Below are 23912 nucleotides of genomic sequence, written 5' to 3' on the forward strand. Positions count from 1 at the left end.
GCTGAGGCAGAAGAACTGTTTGAATCCAGGAGGCAGAGGTTGCAGTGAGCCGAGATTGCACCACTGCACTCCAGCCTGGGCGACAGAGCGAGACTCCATCTGAAAACCAAAAGAAACCCAAGGGAGCCTGTTTGTCCCTTCTACCATGTGAGGACGCAGCAACGTGTCAACTATGAAGCTGAGCGAGAGACCTCACCAGACAGCGAATCTGCTGCTGCCTTGATCTTGGACTTCACAGTCTCCAGAACCGTGAGCAATAAATATTTGTTGTTTACAAATGACCCAGCCTAAGTTATTTTTGTTACAGCAGCCTGAACAGACTAGGACAGAAATTAGTACTGAGAAGTGGGATGTTGCTACAACAGACATCTAAAAATGTGGACACAGCTGTGGAACTGGGTAACAGGTAGAGGTTTGAAGAGTGGGGAAGCACATGCTGGGGAAAAAACCTATACCATATGAACATACTATCAAGGGTGATTCTGGCGAGGGCTCAGAAGAGGAGAGCTGCAGAGAAAGCCTCAATCTTAGAGCTTCCCTAAGAGGTAACGAACAGAAGGCTGGGAGAAATATGGACAGTAAAAGCCATTTTCACAAGATCTCAGATGGAAGTGACAAACATGTTACTGGAAACCAGAAGAACGGTGATCCTTGCCACTTCTAAAGAGGCAAAGAACTCAGTGGAATTGTGTTTGTGTCCTACTGTTTTGTAGAAAGTAGAACTCAAGAGTGATAAAACTGAGTATCTGGCAACAGAAATCTCTAAGCAAAGTGTTCAGGGTGCTGCATGGCTTCTCGTAAATGCTTATGGTAAAATGCAAGAAGACAGAAATAATTTAAAGACAAAATTCACAATCAAAACAGAAGTAAAACAAAGATTTGGAAAATTCTCAGCCTGTCTATATTGTAAACACATGAGAAAGCATGTTTGGGAGAGAACAGCAAGGATGTGGATGAGATCAGTAGGGATTAGCCCTGTGCCAGTCATCAAGACAATGGAAAAAGGACCCTGAAAACATTCAGAGATCCTTGGGGCTGCTGTTCCCATCACAAGTCTGAAGCGCCAGGGCTTTGAGGGCAATTTCATAGGCGGGCCCAGGGCACCCATGGGGCCTCAGGACGTACTGCTGAGTGCCATCTGAAGTCTCTGCTCCCTACACTCTGGTGCATGCTCTACGGCAGCTCCAGGTGTGGCTCCACTGGGCGTAGGTATGCCATGAGCCACAGAGGCCACCCCTCTGAAGGGCACAGGTGGTAAACCTTGGTGGCATCCACAGGGTGCCAATGATGCAGCCATCCAGAGTGCAGGAGCTGTAGAGGCCTGCCTGCCTCCACCTAGATTTCAAAGGATGCCCTGCAGAGCCTCAGAGTCAATGCAGAGTGCTGCCCCAGGGGTGGGGCCACCAGAGAGCCCCCACTAGGGCACTGCCCAGTGGAGCTGTGAGTGTGGTGGGGCCACTACAGAGACAGCCCACCAAGGTAATGCCTGCTTGGAACTGTGGGGACAGGGTCACCCCCAAAAAGCCCAAACTGGTAGAACCACTAGCATACAACTCCAGCCTGGGACAGCTGTAGGTACCTGACTGACTCCAACCCATGAGAGCTGCAGTGTGGGCTATGTCCAACAAAGCTGTGGTGGCAGGGATACCCAGGGCCATGGGGGCCCAACCTCCAACCCGGTGTGTCCAGAAGGCAGGACATCAAGTCCAAGATTATTCTCAAGCCTTATTAAGGCTTAACACTGTTTGCCCCACTGGGTTAGGACTGGTCACTAACACTCCTTTCTTCCTTACTGTTGCACTGTTGCTCCTTTTGGAATGGGAATGTCTATTCTATGCATGTCCCACCATTGCATTGTGGAAGCACCTAACTTGTTTGATTTCACAGGCTCATAGTTGGAGGAGAACTTGTCTCAGGCTGAATTGTATCTTGAATCTCATCCATATTTGATTTGGATGATGATAATCAGACCAGACTCTGGACTTTGACTATTGAATTGACACTGGGATGAGCTAAAAGTTTTGGGGCTATTGGGATGAAATGAACGTATTTTGCATGTGAGAAGGACATAAACTTTAGGGAGCCAGGAAGTATTTGTGTCCCTCCAAAATTCATATGTTGAAACTTCATTACCAATGCAATAGTATTCAGAGGGGAGACCTTAAGGAGGTGATTAGGTCATGAAGGCACAGCCCTCATGAATGGGACTAGCGCCCTTATAAAAGAGCCCTATGAGCTTATTCACTCCTTCTGCCATGTCAGGACACACCAAGAAGGTGTCATCTATGAGGAAATGGGCCCTCACCAGACACTGAATCTGCCAGTTCCTTGATCTTGGATTTCTGAGCCTCTAGAACTATGAGCAACAGATGTATATTTTTATAAATTACCCAGTCTAAGGTATTTTATCGTAGCAGCCTGAAAAAATTAAGACAGACTAGTAAGAAAAGGTAGAGTTTAAGGAAAGGTAACTTTGATTTTATACAACATTTAAAGGTAAGACTAGAACTTGGAGGTGAGTGGGAGATACCCATTCTGATCTAGTTGGGAATCACAGATAGTGGCAGGGACAATGGAAACACAGAGGACAGGGGTATAGAGAGAACAGAGGAGATGCCTCAGGGAACAGCCCAGGTCTCAAGGGCTGAAAGGGAGGAAGAGTCAGCCAGATTAATGGAAGAGCTGTGGTCCTGAGTGACGGTGGTTATGGAAACAGCATCATTTCTCCATTCATTAGTGCAGAGTGCTCTATTTTCTCAGTATACATTTTAGACTAAAAAAAAAAAAAAAATAATCAAAAAAATCTGTAAAAAAAAAAAAAAAAAAAAAAGACTACACAGTAGACACTGTCAAGTAAGAATTACAAAGGAGTTACCGGGTTTTTACAAGTCAAGGCTAGTATTAGACTGCAGACCCCAGGGAATGCTTTTCATGGCTATATGAATATACCAAGCTCTAAGTCAACAAATTGGCAGTTGCAATGACTTTTTTAACCAGAATTATTAATGTGAAAAGCAAGTTTCCAACATCCCTATTCTTCCTATTTTATGTCTTCCATGTGACAATAATTTGTAAATATAAAATCATTCAGAAAATCGATACAAACCAGGTTATTCACTGTCCAGCACAAGATTTTTTCAGTGAGGTTAAAAATTATCTTTTTGGATAGTAATTTCCATCACTTGGAAAATAAAAGCCAAATACAGTATGATCAATCAAGACAGCGTTACTGGTCACACAGAAAACTGTGAATCCAGGGGAGGTACATGCCTTCTGGCTGGAGTTGCTCCTCAGAAACAAGGGCAAGACCAGTACTAACAGTAGGAAAATGATCTTTCAATCCACAAGGCCCTCTGTAGGTCAGTCCCAAGGAGTCAGTCTCTAAATGCTGAGACCTCTGAGAAGGTGGGAACTTTTTGGAACTAAAGTGTTCATTTTAAACTTACAGATTCTGCTGGCTTGCATTTTATTTTATATTAACTTGCCTACTATCCCTTTAAACTGCCTGTTCTCTCCCTCATCTCTCTTTAAACGAAAAATAATATTCTATAAAACAGAGCAGACAGACAGCTGTGCACTACTGCGTAATCCATCTTTATAAAATCCTCACACTTGACATAGAAGCCAACTCTCATTTTAGATGCTTGGAAATAGAATCAAGAGCAAATTCTAGCATTCTGGGTGGCCAGGCTGAAAGTACACATGGCAGTTGTCAGAAGGGCGACGGGGCCAGCATCAAGAAATGCTCTGTTCTTACCGATCACACCCTTCATCCAGATCTTGACAATCACACAAACAAGCAGCCACGTGGTTCTTTTCCCCATTCCGGTCTATGTACTCGCAGCAGCACAGGGGCTCCAATTCAGGTTCTTCGGCTTTCTTTTTCTTTACAGGCTTCATACTGCCCTTGTGTGTCATGATTTGCACCTGTCACCATGGGGCGTAAGAAGCCCTCAGAAGGTAAAGGTGGGAAGAAACAACTTACATCTTGTAAACAGGTCCACGCTTAACCTCCAACGCCTGAGCAATCAAAAATGAGAAGAAAGAGGGGGAGGGGTCCCGTTTTCATCAGGTTTTTGTGGCTCCGCTTGGCCACACAGGGGGCTCCAGGGTTCTTGGAGCTCCGAGCTGCCTTCACCACCCCTTCCCAGCCAGGGCAGGCGCCGTCTGGGCACCAGCCGTTCCTATGGCGACAGCCGACCACGCGTCCGGGACAGCCGGGGCGCGGGCGGTTGCGCTCACCTGCGGGTGCAGACTGGTAGGGCCGAGCGGTCTCCGCTCCAAGCCTGGGCGCTGGTGGAAACTCAGCCTCGGGGACGCAAAGAGAGGCGAAGCATATACCCGCTGGCACCGGCGGACGCACTCGGCGGCTGGGACCGGTGACCCGGCTACGGGAACGCCACCGGGCTTCTGGGCAGGGCTCAGGGGTCGCCGTCCAGCCCCGCTGGTCCGGCCCCGTGCGGGCTGCGCCTCTCCCGCCCCCGCCAATCCGGAGGACGTAGGCGGGCCTGGCGCGCCACCCCGCCGGGAGAATGACCTTGGAAGGGAAGTTACCTGCCCTCTGGCCGGAGGTGCAACTGCAACCAAAGAGGCGGAGGGGAGATGGGTCGGCTTCTCCGGAGGCACGGACGCGTCTCCCAATCTCGGCTACGCGGAGCCCCGGGCGTGACGGCAGGAGTCTCGGGGACCCGGGCTCCGCTCGGCCGCGCCCTCACTACAGCCGCCCACCTGTGACCACAGTCCGCCGCGGCCCCGGCGGCGCGCCCGCTTCCCCGCGCCGCCCCAGCCGCCCCTCCGCCCGCCGGCTTCTTGCGGCCAAGTCCGCGCGCGCTTCCGGGTGCCCCGCCCCCGGCGCCGGGGTTCCCCGCCTGCCCGCACGTGCGCCGCCCGCCCCTCCACGGAGCCCGTGGGCGAGGCTCCTCCTCCTGGCCCGCGGCCCTGGCGCTGGGAAGGGGAGAATCGGCTCCCGCGAGCGCGTCCTGGAGGCAGGGGGCAGGAGGCGGGTCCCGCACCTCCGGCCAGCCCCGCCCCGCCCCGCCCCAGAGGCGGCAGCCCGGCCCCGCGGGTGCCTGCGGGTGGCGCGTCGTTGAGGACCGGCTCCGGAGCCCCGGGGTGCGGACGAGGTGCGGAGACGGAAATACGGGAAACCGGGAAAGCCGGAGGATTTCCGAACTACGTGAGACCGTGTGGCGGCCAGCCTTCATTCAGACGCCGGCAACAGGCGGTGGGAGAGCTCACCACCGCAAAATGTTCTCCAAGAACCTCCCCCAATTTCGCTGACCTTCTCTTAAAGGCCCATCACTGCCGCCGGTTCTGTTCATTTACCAACCTGTTCATTTTCATGATTTCTGGCTAGCAGCCTTTACACTAGACCAGTAGGCCTCGCTAGTACTTTTGTTCCAGTCGTCTGCGTATTTGAGATGAAACTGTCCTGAGATGAGAGTTCTCTTTGGGTTTTATTACTGCACAAAATTTAACGAGTGTAGGCCCATGTACACGTTTCACTACGGCAGACTTTCTGGTTTTGTTTTTAAGTAGAAAAACTACAACTCAGAAATTTTGTATTTTATTAATATGCAATTTACATAACAGGCTCAAAATTTATTAATTGGATTCTGCATCCATACGAATTTAGCCTTAATTTATAAAGCAGCTTACTTTGGTAATCTTCCTTGAGGTATGTTATAAAGTACAACTTTTAAAGAAACATCACAAAAACATTGTCGATCATTTTTGTGACTTTAACAGAGAAAGCTTCAAGTTTATGATCCACTCATTCTTGCTCACAGGCAGACACTACATAAATCCTTACCAGAACAAAACAAACCCAGGTAGGTTCACTGATAACCCCAGGTAAGCTTAGTTGGAATTCACCCAGAGAAACCCATTTTACCTCTAATGGAGTCAGTGAATACTTTGCATTCTCTACAGAAATCTCAAAAATGACTTTAACAATGCCATGTGGCTTTGGTGAGTCTGGAGAAAAATGAAACATTTAATTAAAGGCACTAGTTGTTCAAACAGTAATAATATACATACATTATACACTTATGTAACAGTAAGAATATATATACATTTTTATATGTATAGCTTTTTCCCCAGAGAAAGGGCTCAAGAGACAAAACAGTAAAACACTTCGACTTTCCCTAACTCTTGAAAAAACACCTGATTTCAAGTCAGTTTACAAAGTTCTTATTTTAATGAGCCCATTGTATTAAGACAAAATTTTCAATAATGCATAAAAACTTATTATGAAAAAAGCAAAGCTTGTATCTGAGTTACAACTTCAGAGTCAGTACACTTGTATTGGGAAATACATGCCCCAGAACTTTTTATTAAAGAGCTAAAGTTTGTGTCTGGCTTATAATTTACCAACCAAAATAAGTAACACACATACATAAAGAATGAAGCCATACATGGTTACTGAAAATACACAAACTCTCTTCACCCAGATGGGTCACTTTGACAATGAAAGACTGCTAAGCTTAAGCCAGTCTTAGTTCAAGTATGCATTTGATGTGTCACTAAATGCCCAGATGTTAACATAATCTGGTTTTGAAAACTCAGAGGATGGTTCTTTCTTTTGACTGTTGGTATCCTACATAAGGAGGCAAGATAATCCCACCTCTAATAGCTACCTTAAGAAAAAAAAAAATTTGTACTTAAGGTACAAAAAGATACAACATGGCAGAAGACCCTTTCAGATAATCATCATCAATATGCAGATTCAAAAATTTGACTATTAAATTTGCATGCTGAAAAAATGAAGACATTATAATATTTACAATACACAAACCTGGAAATGTTATGATATATGCCTGAAAATAGATCCTTTAAAATCAGTAACGACTTAAAGGTTTCTTCTTATATTGTCTTCTTTATCCTCTTGGACTACCTCAGTTATGAAAGCAGCCTATTGGACATAAACTGATTCTGTGCTAACAAAGCATCAAACTTCAAACCTCACTGTAGAAATTAGACCATACCACTCAGTTCAGGGTGTGCCATTTTCTTTTTGTATCAGAAAAATTCAGTTCTACAATATATTTCACGGGTCACTGGAGAAATTCACAGCTTAAAACTATAAAAAGTGAAAGGATGGATTCTTAAGCCAGCAGAGACTAATTATCAAACAAATATTACTGAAAGAAATGTTCGTATTAGAAATCTCAATAATGAAATAACATAGAAATATTCTATGACAAAATCTTTCATCCTCGGGTTTTCTTCCAGGTATTTTCTTTCAGTTCCAAGTATCTCTGTGGTTTTAGTCCTTCAGATCACTAGCTTTCAACAGCCATGCCAGTCTTATTCTTATTTAGTAGATCAAATGTTTTCTGAAGCATAATGAGTGAGCTCTTCAGCTGCAAACAAAATTTTCAAAATCAGATTGTTTAATTTTTCTAATCAGATTAGAAAATTTCTAATTTTTGTGCCCAGAATTTACAGTGACACTTCATATAGTTTTGTTTATTCTGATGCCCATATAAAACGTTAATTAAGAAATACCTGATTCTTTAGGATATCTATCAGTATGATTGCTACAGAGTTCTGCCCATTTGCTGGAGACTGTACTTCTTCCTACTACTGCATAATCTACCTCCCAAGAGGTCCATTAATCAAATTAAGCAAAGTGACAGACTTGTTTTCCTGAATGGTTCTGAAGTTGCAGTGGTCTCACTATCCCCTAAACAACTCAAGTTTTGCTTCAGTGCCTTTGCATGCCCTTATCCTCAAGTTCCTCACCTATCTAAAACTTACTCATATACACTCTTCCTGTAGTTTTCCCCAATCACTCTGCCCCTAAACTCTCAAAGCATTTTCCTTACAACTTAACACTTTGACACTGAATTTTGTAACTTTTGTTGTTAACAACACACTTGGACATCTCATTTCTCTAAGACAATCTCTGGGAGGTGATTAGTCATGAGGACTCTTATGAGTGGATTCGTGCTCGTATAAAAGAGCTTCAGGGAACTAACTAGGCCCCGTTTTTGTCCTTCGGTCCCTTCTGCCATGTGTGGACATGTAGACGGTGCCATATATGTGGACACCAAACCTGCCAGCACCTTAATCTTGGACTCCTCAGCTTCCAGAACTGTGAGCAATAAGTTTCTGCTCTTTATAAATTACCCAGTCTCTGGGATTTTGTTATAGCAGCATAAGACTAAGACAGGAGTCATTGGAACGTGTGGTTATTTAAAGTTAGGGGCGTGAATAAGATCACCCAAATGGAGAATAATAGAGAAAGGAAGTGAATCTAACACAGGCCCTGGAGCATTTGGGCCAGGAAGATGTCAGGCAGAGAAAATGTTTTTATTTTTATTTATTTATTTATCTTTGAGACAGTCTCCCTCTGTTGCCTAGGCTGGAGTGCAGTGGCGCGATCTTGGCTCACTGCAACTTCCACCTCCTGGGTTTAAGCAATTCTCCTGCCTCAGCCTCACGAGTAGCTGGGACTACATGTGCACGCCACCACACCCAGCTACCTTTTTGTATTTTAGTAGAGACAGGGTTTCACCGTGCTGCCCAGGCTGGTCTTGAACTCCTGAGCTCAGACCATCCATCCACCTTGGCCTCCCAAAGTGCTAGGATTACAAGTGTGAGCCACCATGCCCAGCAAAGGAGATGTTTTTAACTAGCAAAATTTAGTTTTACATTTTTCTAAGTGAAAGAAGCCAATCTCTAAAGACCACATATTGTATTATTCCATTTAGATGACATGCCCAGAATAGGCACACTCACAGTAATGGAAAGTAGATCAGTGAGTGCCAGGGGTCAAGGGGAGTGAGGGCTGGGAAGTAACTGCTAATGTGTACAGGTTTTCTTGTGAGTTTGTGAAAATGCTCTGGCATTAGATAGTGATGATGGTTGCCCAACCTTGTGAAGAAAAAATTTTATTGTATGTGAATTGTATCATAAGATTCTTTTAATGGCTTTAAAGAAAGCATAGATACATTTCAAGAAAGAAATGTTTAGCTCTGTCAATGCTGACACTGTAGGATGAAGACTGAAAAAAGGTACATTCTTTTTATAAGCCAGATGTCACTGGGGACTTTAGTTCAAACAATATTAGTTGAGGAAACCATGGAGGAAGAACACCAGGCAGGAGTGAGCTGAATAGTTAAGAGTGGAATAAATATGCACATCCAACTTTGCTCCTTTAACCCCAATAATAAAGGTATTTTTTAAAAGGCATAAAGCTATACGGGCAAGGAGATCGGAAAAGGAGGCAACAGCAGTGCAACTTTGGAAACCGGAAAGCAGACGGATGACTTAGCAGGCGTGGAAAAGCTGAATTCTAAAGTAACGGTAGGAAATGCTGAGAACCAACCAAATTAACCCCAAAGAATCCTCAAAAGGCTCAGGTGTTGATGACCAGGAATCTCTGGAAGTGAGAATAAACAGGAAGGGCCAAAAGAAGGATCCTATGAAACTCTTGGCATCTGACCTTTCCAACTACCTAGGCAGAAGTCTGGGATTTTATTTTCTGTACAGGATAAAACAGAGGGTCTCTGGCTGTCAAGGCATTGTTAAGGATAGCAGTACATACCAGAAACAAGGGTAATACATGAAAATGTATATACTGAATCCTGACACCATCCTTTCTGCCTTTCCTTCCCCTATCCCTCTTCTGCTCAGCTCCTAAAATGCTGCAGTCAGCCTTAAATCCACCAGGTGGGAGACTAGAGGAGTCTTCTCTGTAGAAACTGACCAGAACGTCTTGATAATCAGGATTTCTCAGCCAAGAGCCCAGCCAGATCTACAGAGAAGTTTGGGGTACACCAGCCCAATCCATATGTTAAGAGCTTGGGATCCACACAAGAAGATAACCAAGGGCTACCAAACACTAAAGAAATTCTCTAACCTTAAAGATAGAAATTAAAATTGGGGTGGGGGGAGGGGATCTTGATGGAAAATGAGTATGCCAGAAGAAGATTAAAAAAAATGTAACTATCAATAATATCTTCAGAGAGATAAAGATATTGTAGCCATTAAAAAAACAATAATTATAGCTGGGAGCAGTGGTTCATGCCTGCAATCCCAACACTTTGGGAGGCCAAGGCAGACAGCTGTTGAGCCCAGGAGTTTGAGACCAGCTTGGGCAACATGGCAAAACCTTGTCTCTACAAAAACTGCAAAAATTAGCTGGGCATGGTGGCTCACGCCTGTAGTCCCAGCTAAGGAAGGGTGAGGTGGGAGGTTTGCTTGAGCCCAGAAGGTTAAGGCTGCAGTGAGCCATGTTCATGCCACTGTACTCCAGCTGGGCAACAGAGTGAGACTGAGTGAGTCTCAATAAAATGAAACTAAAAAAGATGGCCGGGTGCAGTGGCTCCTGCCTGTGATCTTAACATTTTGGGAGGCTGCGGTGGGCAGATCACCTAAGGTCGGGAGTTGGAGACCAGCCTGGCCAACATGGTGAAACCCCATCTCTACTAAAAGTACAAAAATTAGCCAGGCACAGTAGCACACATATGAAATCCTAGCTACTCAGGAGGCTGAGACAGGAGAATCGCTTGAACCTGGGAGGTAGAAGTTGCATAAAGCTGAGATTGTGCCACTATACTCCAGACTGGGTGACAGAGTGAGATCCCCCGGCCACCCAAAAAAACAAAAAAAGAGAGAGAGATTGCAACACTACAAAGAAAAGAAATCATTCAGAAAAATAATCTCTTTGAAATTGAAAATTTATTAGCAAAAACTGAAAAACTCAATAGAATAATGTGAAGATAAAGTTGATAAAATATCCCAGAAGTAGAACAAAAAGACTAAGAGATGAAAAAAAAAAAAGGTGAGAATATTACACAATCCATCCAATAGAAGGCTGACATCTCAATAACAGGAGTTGTAGAAGGTCAGGAAAGAGAAAATGAGGGGAGGAAATCATCAACTATATGACTCAAGAAAATTTCCAGAACTGTAGGCCTATGTTTCCAGATTAAAGAATCAAGAGTGATAAAAAGCCTCACAATTCTCAATAGCAACACTGGAACCAAAAGACAACGAAGCAATGCCTTCAAAGTTCTAGCCAAACCATTTGTAAGCAAGAGAAAAGGTAGAATGAGAAATTTTCAGTTAGGTGAACTCTTAAAATATTTACCTCCAAATTCTCTTTCTCAGGAAGCTACTGTTGGATGTGCTGCATTAAAAGGAGGAAGTAAACTAGAAAAGGATAACACAGGATATAGGAAACAGAAGACACAGACGATAGGAACCCAGGATGATAGCTGTGTACCAGGCATAGAGGGCCAGAGGACCTGACTGGAGCCATCAGAAGGCCTCATCAATGGAGTGCCTATGTGAATAAAGATTCTGAGAGGAGATTTGTAAGCAGAAAATTGGGGGATTAAATGCCTGTAAATACTAATAAAAATAATTGGCAATAGTGGTAAAACTACTAGTAAGATAATTATGGCACATTTTATACAGTTGAATCTTATGCAGCTATTAAGGGGGAGTGATTTATATATTGAGATGGAAGTATCTCCAAGATACATGGTTAACAGATAAAAGTAAAATAATGGTCAGTGTATATAATAGCTACCATTCCTATAAAAACAGCTTAATATTAGGCATTGAATTTTATTCAGAAGGATCAATAAAAATGAAGTAGATGTATACATGCTGATACGGAAACATCTTCAGAATATATTACTAATTGAAAAAAGAGGATATACAGTGTATATTATAGACTCCTATTTTCTAACTAAATAAATAAAAGTGACTACATAATAAACATAATACCCTTGCTTAATAGGGACTGGCAGGGGTAGCTGCCTCTAGCCGGGGGATTTCTTCAGTGATAGTAGGGTAAACATTCTCTCATAAGCAGAAGAGCAACTGATTCATACTGGGACGAAGGTACTAAGCATAGAGTTACCTACCTGTTCAAGCATCACTATGGAGTCTCGGAGCACTCCCTTTAAACGATGGGCCTGATCTTTATTCGTTTGAGTATTTTCTGCTCTTGACACCATTTCAGAGGCTAACCTGAAAGAAAAATATCATCTTCAAAATCGAGCTTCTGGTCTTTTTTCCGTTTCCAGAAATCATCGGAGCCCCATAAACTTGCAAACAAAACACAAAATTAAACAAACAAAAAACAGGCTGTTTATGGCTACAGGACAGTTAGCAGACCATAAGCTCTGAAACTGAAATTAAATTTTCTGCATCTAAAGAAATATTGAAATAATGTGGTGAATACAGGTCAGGGGAAAAAGACTTACTTTAAAGATTTCTCTTCTTGGAGGTGGAGACGGTAAAAGGACTGAGCAGCATGTTCTATCTTTGACAGCTTCAGAAACAGTGTCACATTCAACAAAACTAGTAACAACACACTAGGCAGAGCAAATTATATCTGGTTAATCCACACTTTTCCAGACCTAAGCATTGCTAATGCAGAACATACATGCAAAAGCTTTAAAAATGCATATTGTCTAGACAGTTTTCCAATTGTCGTTATTATTTAAATCAATTATCCCTATTTTATTATATGAAATAATTACTCAAGTATTAAGTGGAGATTGAGGGAAATGATGGAAGGAAATTAGAGTGACAATACAAGTCCTCGAATAATCCTAACTCACAGGTTTGGGTTGTTTTCGACATCTCCCCCCTCTGCTAGGAATCCTAATCAGTGTTGATGTGAGACCACCAGCTTAGATATCTACCAGATCAGCTTTTAGGATCTATTTTGGGTGCCTTTGGCTTAGGCAATTATATACCCATAATGCTGCCTTTCAAAAAAGGAAATGCAGATCAATATGTAGCTGATCTCAGGTACAGCATGATGTACCTCTTATTCCCAGTGGAAGCCAGCAAAAAAATAAAATTGCCATTCAGCAAAAATTATTCTAGTTCACCTTGGACAAAGGAAGTATCCAGTCCCAAATATACATTAATGGTGTCATATATAAAATGTTACATGCTAAATGAACTTAATGTAATGGTTTTCACAGTAGCCTTTTTTTTTTTTTTTTTTTTTTTGAGACAGAGTCTCACTCTGTCACCCAGGCTGTAGCGCAGTGGCGCAATCTTGGCTCACTGCAACCTCCACCTCCCAGGTTCAAGCAATTCTCTGCCTCAGCCTCCCGAATAGCTGGGATTACAGACACCCACCACCACACTCAACTAATTTTTGTATTTTTAGTAGAGACGGGATTTCACCATCTTGGCCAAGCTGGTCTTGAACTCCTGACCTTGTAATCCACCCGCCTCAGCCTCTCAAAGTGCTGGGATTATAAGTGTGAGCCACAGCACCCAGCCTTCACAGCAGCCTTTCAAGTGAATGGTTACATACCTTATAAATATACATGCAAATATATAGGTGGTATCATATCTCTCTACTTTTTCTATTAAATTTTTTTTTTTTTTTTGAGACGGAGTTTCGCTCTTGTTACCCAGGCTGGAGTGCAATGGCGCGATCTCGGCTCACCGCAACCTCCGCCTCCTGGCTTCAGGCAATTCTCCTGCCTCAGCCTCCTGAGTAGCTGGGATTACAGGCATGTGCCACCATGCCCAGCTGATTTTTTGTAGTTTTTAGTAGAGACGGGGTTTCACCATGTTGACCAGGATGGTCTCGATCTCTTGACCTCGTGATCCACCCGCCTCGGCCTCCCAAAGTGCTGGGATTACAGGCTTGAGCCACCGCGCCCGGCCCTCTATTAAAATATTAATTTGCGCTCTCTCTTCCCGCCGCCCAAGATGCTGAAAAGAAAGGCCAAGGGGAAGAAGGTGGCTCCGGCCCCTGCTGTCGTGAAGAAGCAGGAGGCCAAGAAAGTGGTGAATCCACTATGTGAGAAAATTCCTAGAAATTCTGGCATTGGACAGGACATCCAGCCCAAAAGAGACCTCACCCGCTTTGCGAAATGGCCCCGCTGTATCAGGTTGCAGCGGCAGAGAGCCATCCTCTATAAGCGGCTGAAAGTGCCTCCTGCAATTAACCAGTTCACCCAGGCCCTGGACCACCAAACAGCTACTCAGCTGCTTAAGCTGGCCCACAAGTATAGACCAGAGACAAAGCAAGAGAAGAAGCAGAGGCTGTTGGCCCGGGCTGAAAAGAAAGTGGCTGGCAAAGGGGACATCCCGACTAGCAGACCACCTGTCCTTCGAACAGGAGTCAACACCGTCACCACCTTGGTGGAGAACAAGAAAGCTCAGCTGGTGGTGACTGCACATGACGTGGATCCCATTGAGCTGGTTGTCTTCTTGCCTGCCACGTGTCATAAAATGGGAGTCCCTTACTGCATTATCAAGGGGAAGGCAAGACTGGGATGTCTAGTTCACAGGAAGACCTGTACCACCGTGGCCTTCACACAGGCTAACTCGGAAGACAAAGGTGCTTTGGCTAAGCTGGTGGAAGCTATCTGCACCAACTACAATGACAGATATGATGAGATCCGCCGTCACTGGGGAGGCAATGTCCTGGGTCCCAAGTCTGTGGCTCGCATCGCCAAACTCGAAAAGGCAAAGGCAAAGAACTTGCCACGAAACTAGGTTAAATGTATACTGTTTTCTGTAAATAAAAATAATTCAATCAAAAAAAATTAATTTGCCTTTGTTCACTTTTACCCATCAAGATTTTTTTTTAAGAAGAAGATAGTAGCAAGAAAATCCAATCCATGAAATTATTATGACATTGAAATAGTATAGAGATTAATATTCCAAATTTGAGTAAACATTTTCTATGAATTAATGCAAAAGAACACTGATAATATTTGCTATTCAGAACTGTCATAGAAAACTGATTTAAGCAGGGCATATAAAATCTTCCATAAAACCCAAAGGAACAACGAGCATCTTCTATGTTCTAAAATCTATAATTAGGAAAAAAAAAAGCTAATATTGAAGCTCCAATCCAAAAAATTATCACCTAGAATATATCACTAAATCACAACCAATTCAATTAAATCTAACAGAGTGCCTCAAGATACATATAGAGCCATGTAAATATTAATATTCTAAATATGACTGGCTGAGTGGATTCAGACATTGTCCCAGTATTTTTCCCCATGTAATGCTTATATCACTTGCATCAGAATAACCTTGGGTATATGTTTTAAAATACTGATTCCTGATGCCTACTCAAGAACTACCGAATCAATCTCTCAGACAAGGGTCAAGAAATCTGCATTTTAGCAAGCACCCTAAGCAATTCTCGGGTACAGCAGAGTTACGTAAGAACCATATGTCTAATCACATAGAGTGAAATAGTGTTAATTGGATTTCCCCAGCATGTATATGTAAATATTTCCTTTAAATTTATGAAACTGTCCATAAAAACCTATGACTGTAGAAATTAATCAGATTATATAATAAAAACATTTGTTGAATGAGTGCTTTGTATTTTCTCAAATTTAACAGTTCTTCTGAAAAATCATACATAAAGAAGTAATCCTGAAACCTATAAAATTGCTACTTTTGTAGGCCAGCATTAGTCAAATAATGGCAATTTCTATACAATAATGTACAAATACATTCAAATTCTTTTGGAAACTAAAGATAAATGCAGACACAAGCAAAATAAGCATTCACAACAAATACTTACAAAATACTCATCACCACAATAATAGTGATGTTATAGTTTTCCATTTCCTCTTTCTTTTCTGTAGGTCACAAGAAAAAGGCTGCATTAGAATGAGAATTGTGATTACAACTGACAAAAATTTAATACTCATTTGAAAAGAACTGAAAAAGAAATTTTAAAATTATTTGTAAAGACAAGGTGATTTGGGGTAAATTTCCTGCACCCCTTTTTTAAATTTCTGACATCCTGAGTAACATGAAACAAATCTACAAAGAGAAAACTTATGGCAGTCCTTAAAATTTGTCCTATATTGCAAATCACTTTACTCTGCAATTAAATAAGCAATTCAATACAACATGCTTGATAGCTAAGTAGCTAATATCAATAAGCAAATATCTCTGCAAATAATATTTAACTGGGCTTACATAAAATGCTTTCCTTAATAACAAAACATTGTAACCTACTATTATCCAAACTTTTAAATTTCAAAATTAAAAAGCCATTAATCTTAAATAGTAGATAAACATATTCCCGCTAAGATACAAGCCTCAACAGAAGATCTGATAATGTAAAAGGATGAGAAGTTATGACAGGTTTATACCTCTGAAAGGAAGGGAGTAACAGCTATTAAATGTAAGCTGTGTTCAAAATTGAGAATGGAGATAATCAAAGTCAAATTTTATCTTGCAATTTTGCTGGGCTGGCCCTGACAGTATATAAGGATTGAGAGAGCAGTACACTCAAACATAGAAATAGAATGTTTATAAATGCTAGGCGGCAAATAAATGAGGAAAGTGGTTCTGAAGTTGGCAGAGTGGTGATTGTGGTGGGAGCTGTGGCAAACTGGGGCACATTCAATCTAACAAGGCAGCTACTACTATGCTCCAACCAACTGCACCCATGAAGGGATTTGGGTGCTGGGCTGTCAGATCTGAGTTTTTATATAAAAAGGTCCACTTTTAGCCAGGCATGGTGGTGCTAAGCTACTCGGGAGGCTGAGGAAGGAGGTTTGCTTGAGCCCAGGAGCTCGAGGTTAAAGTGAGCCATGATTGTGCCACTTACAACATGGGCAACAGCAAGACCCTAACTTAAAAAAACATATATATATATTAAAAAAAAACATTTAATGTCCAGTTTTTAAAATGCTATGTGGGCCAAAATAAATATGTCAGTTATATGCTTGCCATTTTGCAACTGCTCCTTTATACTTAGATATTAGTTATCTTTAAGGAACACAGAGTTTGAGAAACATTATTAATATAAGAGGAAAGAAAAGGAGACCTCCTGACATATCTTACAAACAAGAGGCACATTCTGCTTCATATAACTAAAGTAAAAACCTTTCATCTCTGTTTACCAGGTGACAACTACCTGGAATATCATCTTTGGCACCTAAGCCCACATCTCCAGAGGAATGCTGAGAAGAAAGTTTAGGAACCGTTTCTGCTGTTCGGTTGAATGTTCGCCTTCTCCTTCGTAGGCCAGTAAGTTTCCCAGGGTCTTCAAAGGCCTGATTTAATATAGATTCTTCAATTAACAAATCTGATTCTAAGAAAAAAAAAGAATATTTAAATACTGGGGAAAGCTCCTCAACTGTAAGATACAAGGTTTTTTGGTGGTTATTTTTGTTCATTTGTTTAAGCCTTGATAATTTTCTTTAACAAATTCCTTAGGTTCTTATGGCCTAGATTCCAATTTTACACTTAATGAAAAGCTTTAGAGAGCACAATGACCCCATAAAGAGGTTTCATTATTCCAGGAAGAATGTGTATTAATAAATGATAGGATCATCAGAGCAAATTTGCCATGTGCTATGTTATTAATGCATATTAATGTAATGACTTCAGTTATGGAAACAACAGGCTACCCACTTACACTAGATCATTAGAAAGATTTCCAAAACAGATTATGGTACTTGTCAACCTTACAGGAAGGAGTAGCATATGCTAGTCCTAATTTTCAGTGAGGGTTTGCAAGAAAGGAAACGCTAGCAAAGAAAATCTGCAAACAACCTAAAAACCTCATTTTTGTCATTTGTTTCAACTTTTTCCTCTGCCAGATTTTTTTTTTATTAGAAACTTATTCAGTGGCCAAACTAATATTTGAGTCATTTTCTCTGCTCTTGATGAATAATTTAATAATGAAATAGACAAGGAAGAAAGTCAAGGAAAATTATCACCAAACTAGATGATAAGCCTTAAATTACCTTGAGTTGACTGACCACCAGCTTTTCTTCAACTAAACTTAAATTATGCTCATGTATGTATCTGTGTGTATATATACACACACATACTTATATATACACACATATGTGTGTGTATATATATTTATCGATGTATACGTTAAGAAATATCCAAACAGAACCACTGTATCGTTTTCCCCAGTCAGCCTCTGGTACCCACCTCCACCAAATCCATACATGTACGTACTACCATTGCCAAGTTGGCCTGCATAAACCCAGGGAAGCTACATCTGATAAGGGAGGTGGCCCCAAGAACTCCCCAGAGCGTAGACAGCACAGGTGTATATCTATGATCACGTTATACAGTCAGCCTCCTTAGTTCCTTGCAGAGGCAAAGGGAAATGACAGCTCTTAACTGTGTGATCTTGATCAAAGTCAACCTCTCTGTCTTTCATTTTCCTCTTCTAGTAAAATGAAAAATAATAATTGTACCTACATGCCAGAGTTGTTCTGAGTATGAAATGAGTTAATATTTGTAAAGCACATAGAACTTTATTATATATGTCTGACATATAATAAGCATTATATACGGCCTGGCGCGGTGGCTCATGCCTGTAATCCCAGCACTTTGGGAGGCCGAGGTGGGTGGATCACTTGAGGTCAAGAGTTCGAGACCAGCCTGGCCAATATGGCAAAACCCCATCTCTACCTAAAATAAAAAATTAGCTGGGTGTGCTGGTGCATGCCTGTAGTCCCAGCTACTCGAGAGGTTGAGGCAGGAGAATTGCTTGAACCTGGGAGGCGGAGGTTGCAGTGAGCAGAGATCGCACCACTGCACTCCAGCCTGGATGACAAAGGGAGGCTCTGTCTCTAAATAAACAAATAAATAAATAAGCATTATATAAGTGTTTGTTTGACCAATGAAAATTAAGAGTTTTGAAATTCCTTAAGCGGCAGAGCAAGTGGAACAGTGGGAACCACTTCAGCAGGAGTCGTCCCAGCATCATTGACCAGTTTCCTGCTATGAATCCAAATGAAAAGTCAACCTATTTTGTTAATAAATGCCATCTTTACAAAAATAGATAAATAAAAAAATTTACCAACCGAGCTGTTTAAAATAGTCTTCCAAAGAACTCCAAGAACTCTTCTCAATTAAAGATTTGACAAGGCCCCATGGTTGTTTTCTGTATTTCAAGTCTGTGGAAACTCTAACAGAATAAGAAGGAAAGAATATTTATTTAAAGAGCAGACTTTAGTTATATTCATGTTATAATTAAATGTAAAATTGTATTCAGTGGAAGGTCAAAAGGATTCAAAGTCATTAATATTATAAAACAAAATGTGTTCATTGATAACTTTTATGTAAAAAATTAATGTGTGCTGCTAATAATTTCATCACATTTTCCTCCTAAGTACTTGCCATTTTACTTATTTCCTTTCTCAAGCCCTGAATTTTCCTTATCTAAATAGAATAGCAATAAAGGCTCAAAATAAATACTAAATTTTCTAAATTTCTTGTATAAAAAGTCTCTAGTGGTCATACACTAGGTGAAAGCAACTACATTAACCCCACTTGGCCACATACATGATGGCGCACCCCTCTCTCTAATGCACCAACATTTCTCATTTCCTGCTGCAGCAGAGCCAATTGCTGCCCACTGTGCACTCCCCCAAAACTCTCAGCCCCTTTGCCGTTAAACAAGGTCACAAGACTGCTTCTGGTCAATGGATTATGAACACAATCCTACAGCTTTCTCTTCCTGGGGCAACTGAAACGACACATATTCTGGATCATGAAGCTCCAGATGTCAAAGCCTTCGTCAAGCGGGGGCCTTAGCTGAGAAGCCCCACTTCTCTGCTCACCACTGTTGGAAATATAATTTGAGCAAGAAATAAAATTGTTGTGTAAAGCTGCTAGTAAGAATTCAGGATGAATAAATGACCAGGACATAATCTGGCCTATCCTAACACACTCGTTTACCACAGCTCACCTGAGCCTGCACTTCTGTTTTGAAGACCGGATGATACAGTATCTGTTCACGGTGTAGAAGTAATCGTGGTAGGGGACATCATGTGTCAGTACTTCTGAATCTACCAGATAAAATTGTGCTTCCCGACTTTCTTTATACAGTCTCTGCCAAAGTAAGATTTAAAAATGTTTGTATGTGTATGGTTAATATATGAATCTTCTTGCCAATTTAGAACATACATACCAGGATCCCTTCTCAAAAATTACAAAAGACATGAGAAACCTATATACGAAGCTAGAAAAGCCTACATGTTGACTCTGTTGTCTATAAATTGAGAAAAAGAGGACCAGGTATGGCGGCTCCTGCCTGTAATCCCAGCGCTTTGGGTGGCGGAAGTGGGAGAATCACTTGAGGTCAGGAATTCAAGACCAGCCTGGCCAATATAAAAACAGCCAGCCTCTACAAAAAAAAAAAAAAAAAAAATTTTAATAAAAAATCAGGTCAGACACAGTGGCTCACGCCTGTAATCCTAGCACTTTGGGAAGCCGATTTGGGTGGATCACTTGTGGCCAGGAGTTCAAGATCAGCCTGGCCAACATGGCAAAACTCCATCTCTACTAAAAATACAAAAATTAGCTGGGTGTGGTGGTGCATGCCTGTAGTCCCAGCTACTCAGGGGAGGCTGAGGCAAGAGAATCACTTGAACCCAGGAGACAGATTTCAGTGAGCCGAGATCACCCCACTGTGCTCCAGCCTGGGAGACACAGCAAGACTCTGTCTCAAAACAAAACAAAATTAGCTGGGCTTGATGGTACATGCCTGTAGTCCCAGCTATTTGAGAGAATGAAGTGGGAAGACCACTTTAGCCCAGGAGTTTGAGGCTGCAGTGAACTATGGTTGCACCACTGCACTCCAGCCTGAGCAACGGAGTGAGACCATGTCTCTTAAAGAGAGGCAGACAGGGACTTACAGAATCTGTATTTGCTGCCTCTCTGTTGTTTATTTCATTGTCAAATTAATTTTTTCTTTTAGGCATGAGGACAAACCATATAATCTCTTAGGTGTATTATAAGTTTATAGAGTTTTATGTGTTCCTGTTAGCTGCACAATTCAAAAATCAATTGAATGAAGTAAGGACCCCACCTCAAAATTAATCAAAGCTCAACAAAACCACCTTTCACCAAAAAAGTCAAATAGGGCAGTAACCAAACAACACACTGCTTTTCCTAAACAGGATTTTAAATGGTCATTGGCCAAATCTTTCTTATTTTAACCATAACTTTTCTACCTATCCTCTAAGGTAGGGCAGAGGAGGGGGGCAGGTTTCCAAAGTTTTCAAAGACTACTCGATACCAAAATACCAAACTTTTCTTAAGTTTGACAATCTTTTAATAATTTTTTGGCCAGGTGTGGTGGCTCACGGCTGTAATCTCAGCACTTTGGGAGGCCAAGGCAGGCGGATCACAAGTTCAAGAGATCAAGACCATCCTGGCCAACATAGTGAAATCTCGTCTCTACTAAAAATACAAAAATTAGCTGGGCATGGTGGCATGCACCTGTAGTCCCAGCTACTCAGGAGGATGAGGCAGGAGAACTACTTGAACCCCAGAGGTGGAGGTTGCAGTGAGCTGAGATTGCACCACTGCACTCCAGCCTGGGCAACAGAGCAAGATTCCGTGTCAAATAATAATAATAATTTTTTAAAGGTATGGAAATACATTCTTTTTAATGCTAATAGACAAAACTACAAGAGCACAACAGGTTCAGATGTTAAGAGATGTTTTCAGACTACCTGCAAATCAGACACTGCAACACAAATTGATTCAAATTCACACTCCACTGTATGACAGTACCACTCTGGTCACAGAAATGGAGCATTAAATGGCTCGTACAGTATTTAATGTCAAAAACTCAATCTCTTCCCATGTGTCAAAGCAGGAACCTAGTTATTTGGCCCTAACTCTTGACACAATTCTGTAAACTAGATTTCAGTAGTGTTCCCCTTCCTTCCATCCTTCCTTTCTTCTTTCTTTCCTTCCTCCCTCCCCCCCTCCTCCCTTTTCCCTTTCTCACTTTCTTCCCTCTCTCTCTTTTTTGATTTCTTTCTTTCTTTCTCTTTCTTTTTTCCTTCCTTTCTTTCTTTCCCTCCCTCCCTCCCTCCCTCCTTTCTTTCTTTCTTTCTTTGTTTCTTTGTTTCTTTCTTTCTTTCCTTTCTTTCTCTCTTTCTTTCTTTCTTTCCTTTCTTTCTCTCTTCTTTCTTCCTTTCTTCTTTTTGACAGGGTCTAGCTCTGTTGCCTAGGCTGGAGTACAGTGGCTAGATCATAGCTCACTGTAACCTCAAACTCCTGGGCTCAAGTGATCCTCCTGCCTCAGCCTCCCAAGTAGGTAGGACTACAGGCACGCACCACCATGCCTGGTTAATTTTATTTTTTGTAAAGACAAAGTGCCACTGTGTTGTGCAGTCTGATCTCAAACTCCTGGTCTCAAGTGATCCTCCCATCTGGGCCTCTCAAAGCACTAGTATTTCAGGGATGAGCCACCACAACTGGCCTGGTATTCTTTCAAAAAAATCTTTTATAATGAAACATTCTGAACACGTGAAAGAGTAGAAATGAAGCAACACTAACTTCCGCCCAGTTTTGCTTCCTTTGCCCTCCCTCCATATTCCCTGCCTCTACCACCGTGCTCTGCCTGGCTAGATGACTTTTAAAGGAAATCTTAGACATCAACGTCATGTCATCCGTAAATACTTCCCTATATCGCTTTATAGATTCTTCCATATATCTCTTTTAAAATAAATATTATTTTATTTAAAACACAGCTGTAATACCATTACTATACATAAAAAAGGATCAATTCCTGAAATCTCATAAATACTTTTTAACAGTTGGTTTGTTTGAATTAGGAGTGGGTTGATATGACTCACATGCCTTTTAAGTCTCTTTTAACCTGTGAACTCTTTTAACCTCCCTTTTTTCCTGCCATTTGTTTATTGAAATTGTCTTATAAAGTGCCAAACTAGAAGAGGCATCTTTTCTCTTTCCCCACACATGACTCTTCTGGACTCTGACATAGCAGACGTACCTGCTTTTCAGTGGCAGCGGTGCATTTTCCAGTAAGTGGATTATTAAGGATTATAGTGTAGGTCATGGTTCTCAGCTGATCACCTCCAAGTTCTGCAGTCCAAGGGGTAGATACTACATCTAACCACAGCAAACACAAAATGAGTTAGCTCTAGAAATTTGAACAGTATGACTTTAAATGAAATCAAAGGAGTTTTTGAATTATTAAAATGTATATTTTTGACTAGTGCTAACTTCCTTATAACTGCATGTTGTAAGTTTAACATTAAAAAAAAGAGAGATTAAGTGTTAAGCACTCTCCTTAAATATGGCATATTCCCATCTCTGATCCATTTCTTTCTAAATTGTTTATTAATATCCTTTTCCCTTTCATTAGATGATAAAATTAAAAGTTGTTTCATCTGTAAGCTTCTTTTTAAAGTCCACAGTATCTGTGAAGAGAAGTAACAATGCCAGCCTTATCAGAGACAGAACAACACTTCAATATTCCCATCCTTGAGGACAAAACTTTAAAAGATATTTGTCATTATGAAACAATATAATCTTGACATCAACTTACGTAGAAATTATGTCAATGTTATGAAAAATCATGTAATGTCAGTGGCTTGTCTGCTCAAATCTTCAGTCAAGGTAAGAAAATGGAACATAAATGATTATATAAGCTGTATTAAGAAAACTCTAAGATCATATCTCTATGTTTATGGCAAGATCTGATAAAAATTCTCTTTTATTTGCTTAGGGACAATATAGTGATTAAATACACACTTGAACAGAAATATAGTTCTAGAACACAGTGAAGGCCATTCCATGGAAGCCAAAAATTTGAAAAAGTATAAACAAAAGCATTAAAAACTCTATTCAGGCTGGGCACGGTGGCTCATGCCTGTAATCCTAGCACTTTGGGAGGCCGAGGTGGGTGGATCACTTGAGGTCAGGAGTTCAAGACCAGGCTGGCCATCATGGTGAAGCCCCATCTTTAAAAAAACAAAATAGAATTCTATTAAAGACATGACTATATCACTTAATGCCCTAGCACAAATTGAGTGGGGCAAGTACCAGTATGTTTGACTGCTATTCACCAACATCCTAAAGCATAGGAGCCTTTATCTAGCCCCATTATACTCATCAAAGGAAGGAAGTGAGGCTTTAGA

General features: G+C 41.5%; 2 protein-coding genes across 10 annotated transcripts in view; both read right to left on the minus strand.

The window, feature by feature from the left end:
• The window catches only part of ZDHHC23 (zinc finger DHHC-type palmitoyltransferase 23), a 15009-nt gene extending 10182 nt beyond the window's left edge, over positions 1-4827 (minus strand). Inside the window, exons 1-2 of one of the 6 annotated variants that reach the window (XM_037745439.1) lie at positions 4555-4827; positions 3758-4020 (exon numbers count right to left, since the gene is read on the minus strand). In XM_037745439.1, the coding sequence (XP_037601367.1) occupies positions 3758-3918 (161 nt within the window). In that variant the 5' untranslated portion in view covers positions 3919-4020; positions 4555-4827. Of the gene's footprint in view, positions 1-3757; positions 4255-4554 lie in introns of those variants that run through there. The other 5 variants (XM_037745438.1, XR_001830712.2, XM_017547739.2 and 2 more) reach the window with 5 other exon arrangements.
• A 723-nt stretch (positions 4828-5550) lies between these two features.
• Positions 5551-23912, minus strand: part of GRAMD1C (GRAM domain containing 1C) — a 100704-nt gene continuing 82342 nt past the window's right edge. For 3 of the 4 annotated variants that reach the window (XM_017547731.2, XM_037745437.1, XM_017547733.2), the window contains 8 exons: positions 22763-22881; positions 19700-19842; positions 18813-18916; positions 16898-17074; positions 15548-15605; positions 12228-12338; positions 11886-11991; positions 5554-7364 (listed from right to left, as the gene is read on the minus strand). In XM_017547731.2, the coding sequence (XP_017403220.1) occupies positions 7284-7364; positions 11886-11991; positions 12228-12338; positions 15548-15605; positions 16898-17074; positions 18813-18916; positions 19700-19842; positions 22763-22881 (899 nt within the window). In that variant the 3' untranslated portion in view covers positions 5554-7283. Of the gene's footprint in view, positions 7365-11885; positions 11992-12227; positions 12339-15547; positions 15606-16897; positions 17075-18812; positions 18917-19699; positions 19843-22762; positions 22882-23912 lie in introns of all 4 variants that reach the window. The other variant, XM_017547730.2, reaches the window with a different exon arrangement.

The sequence above is a fragment of the Cebus imitator genome, unplaced genomic scaffold, assembly GCF_001604975.1.
Source record: "Cebus imitator isolate Cc_AM_T3 unplaced genomic scaffold, Cebus_imitator-1.0 Scaffold201, whole genome shotgun sequence".
NCBI classification, from domain to species: domain Eukaryota; kingdom Metazoa; phylum Chordata; class Mammalia; order Primates; family Cebidae; genus Cebus; species Cebus imitator.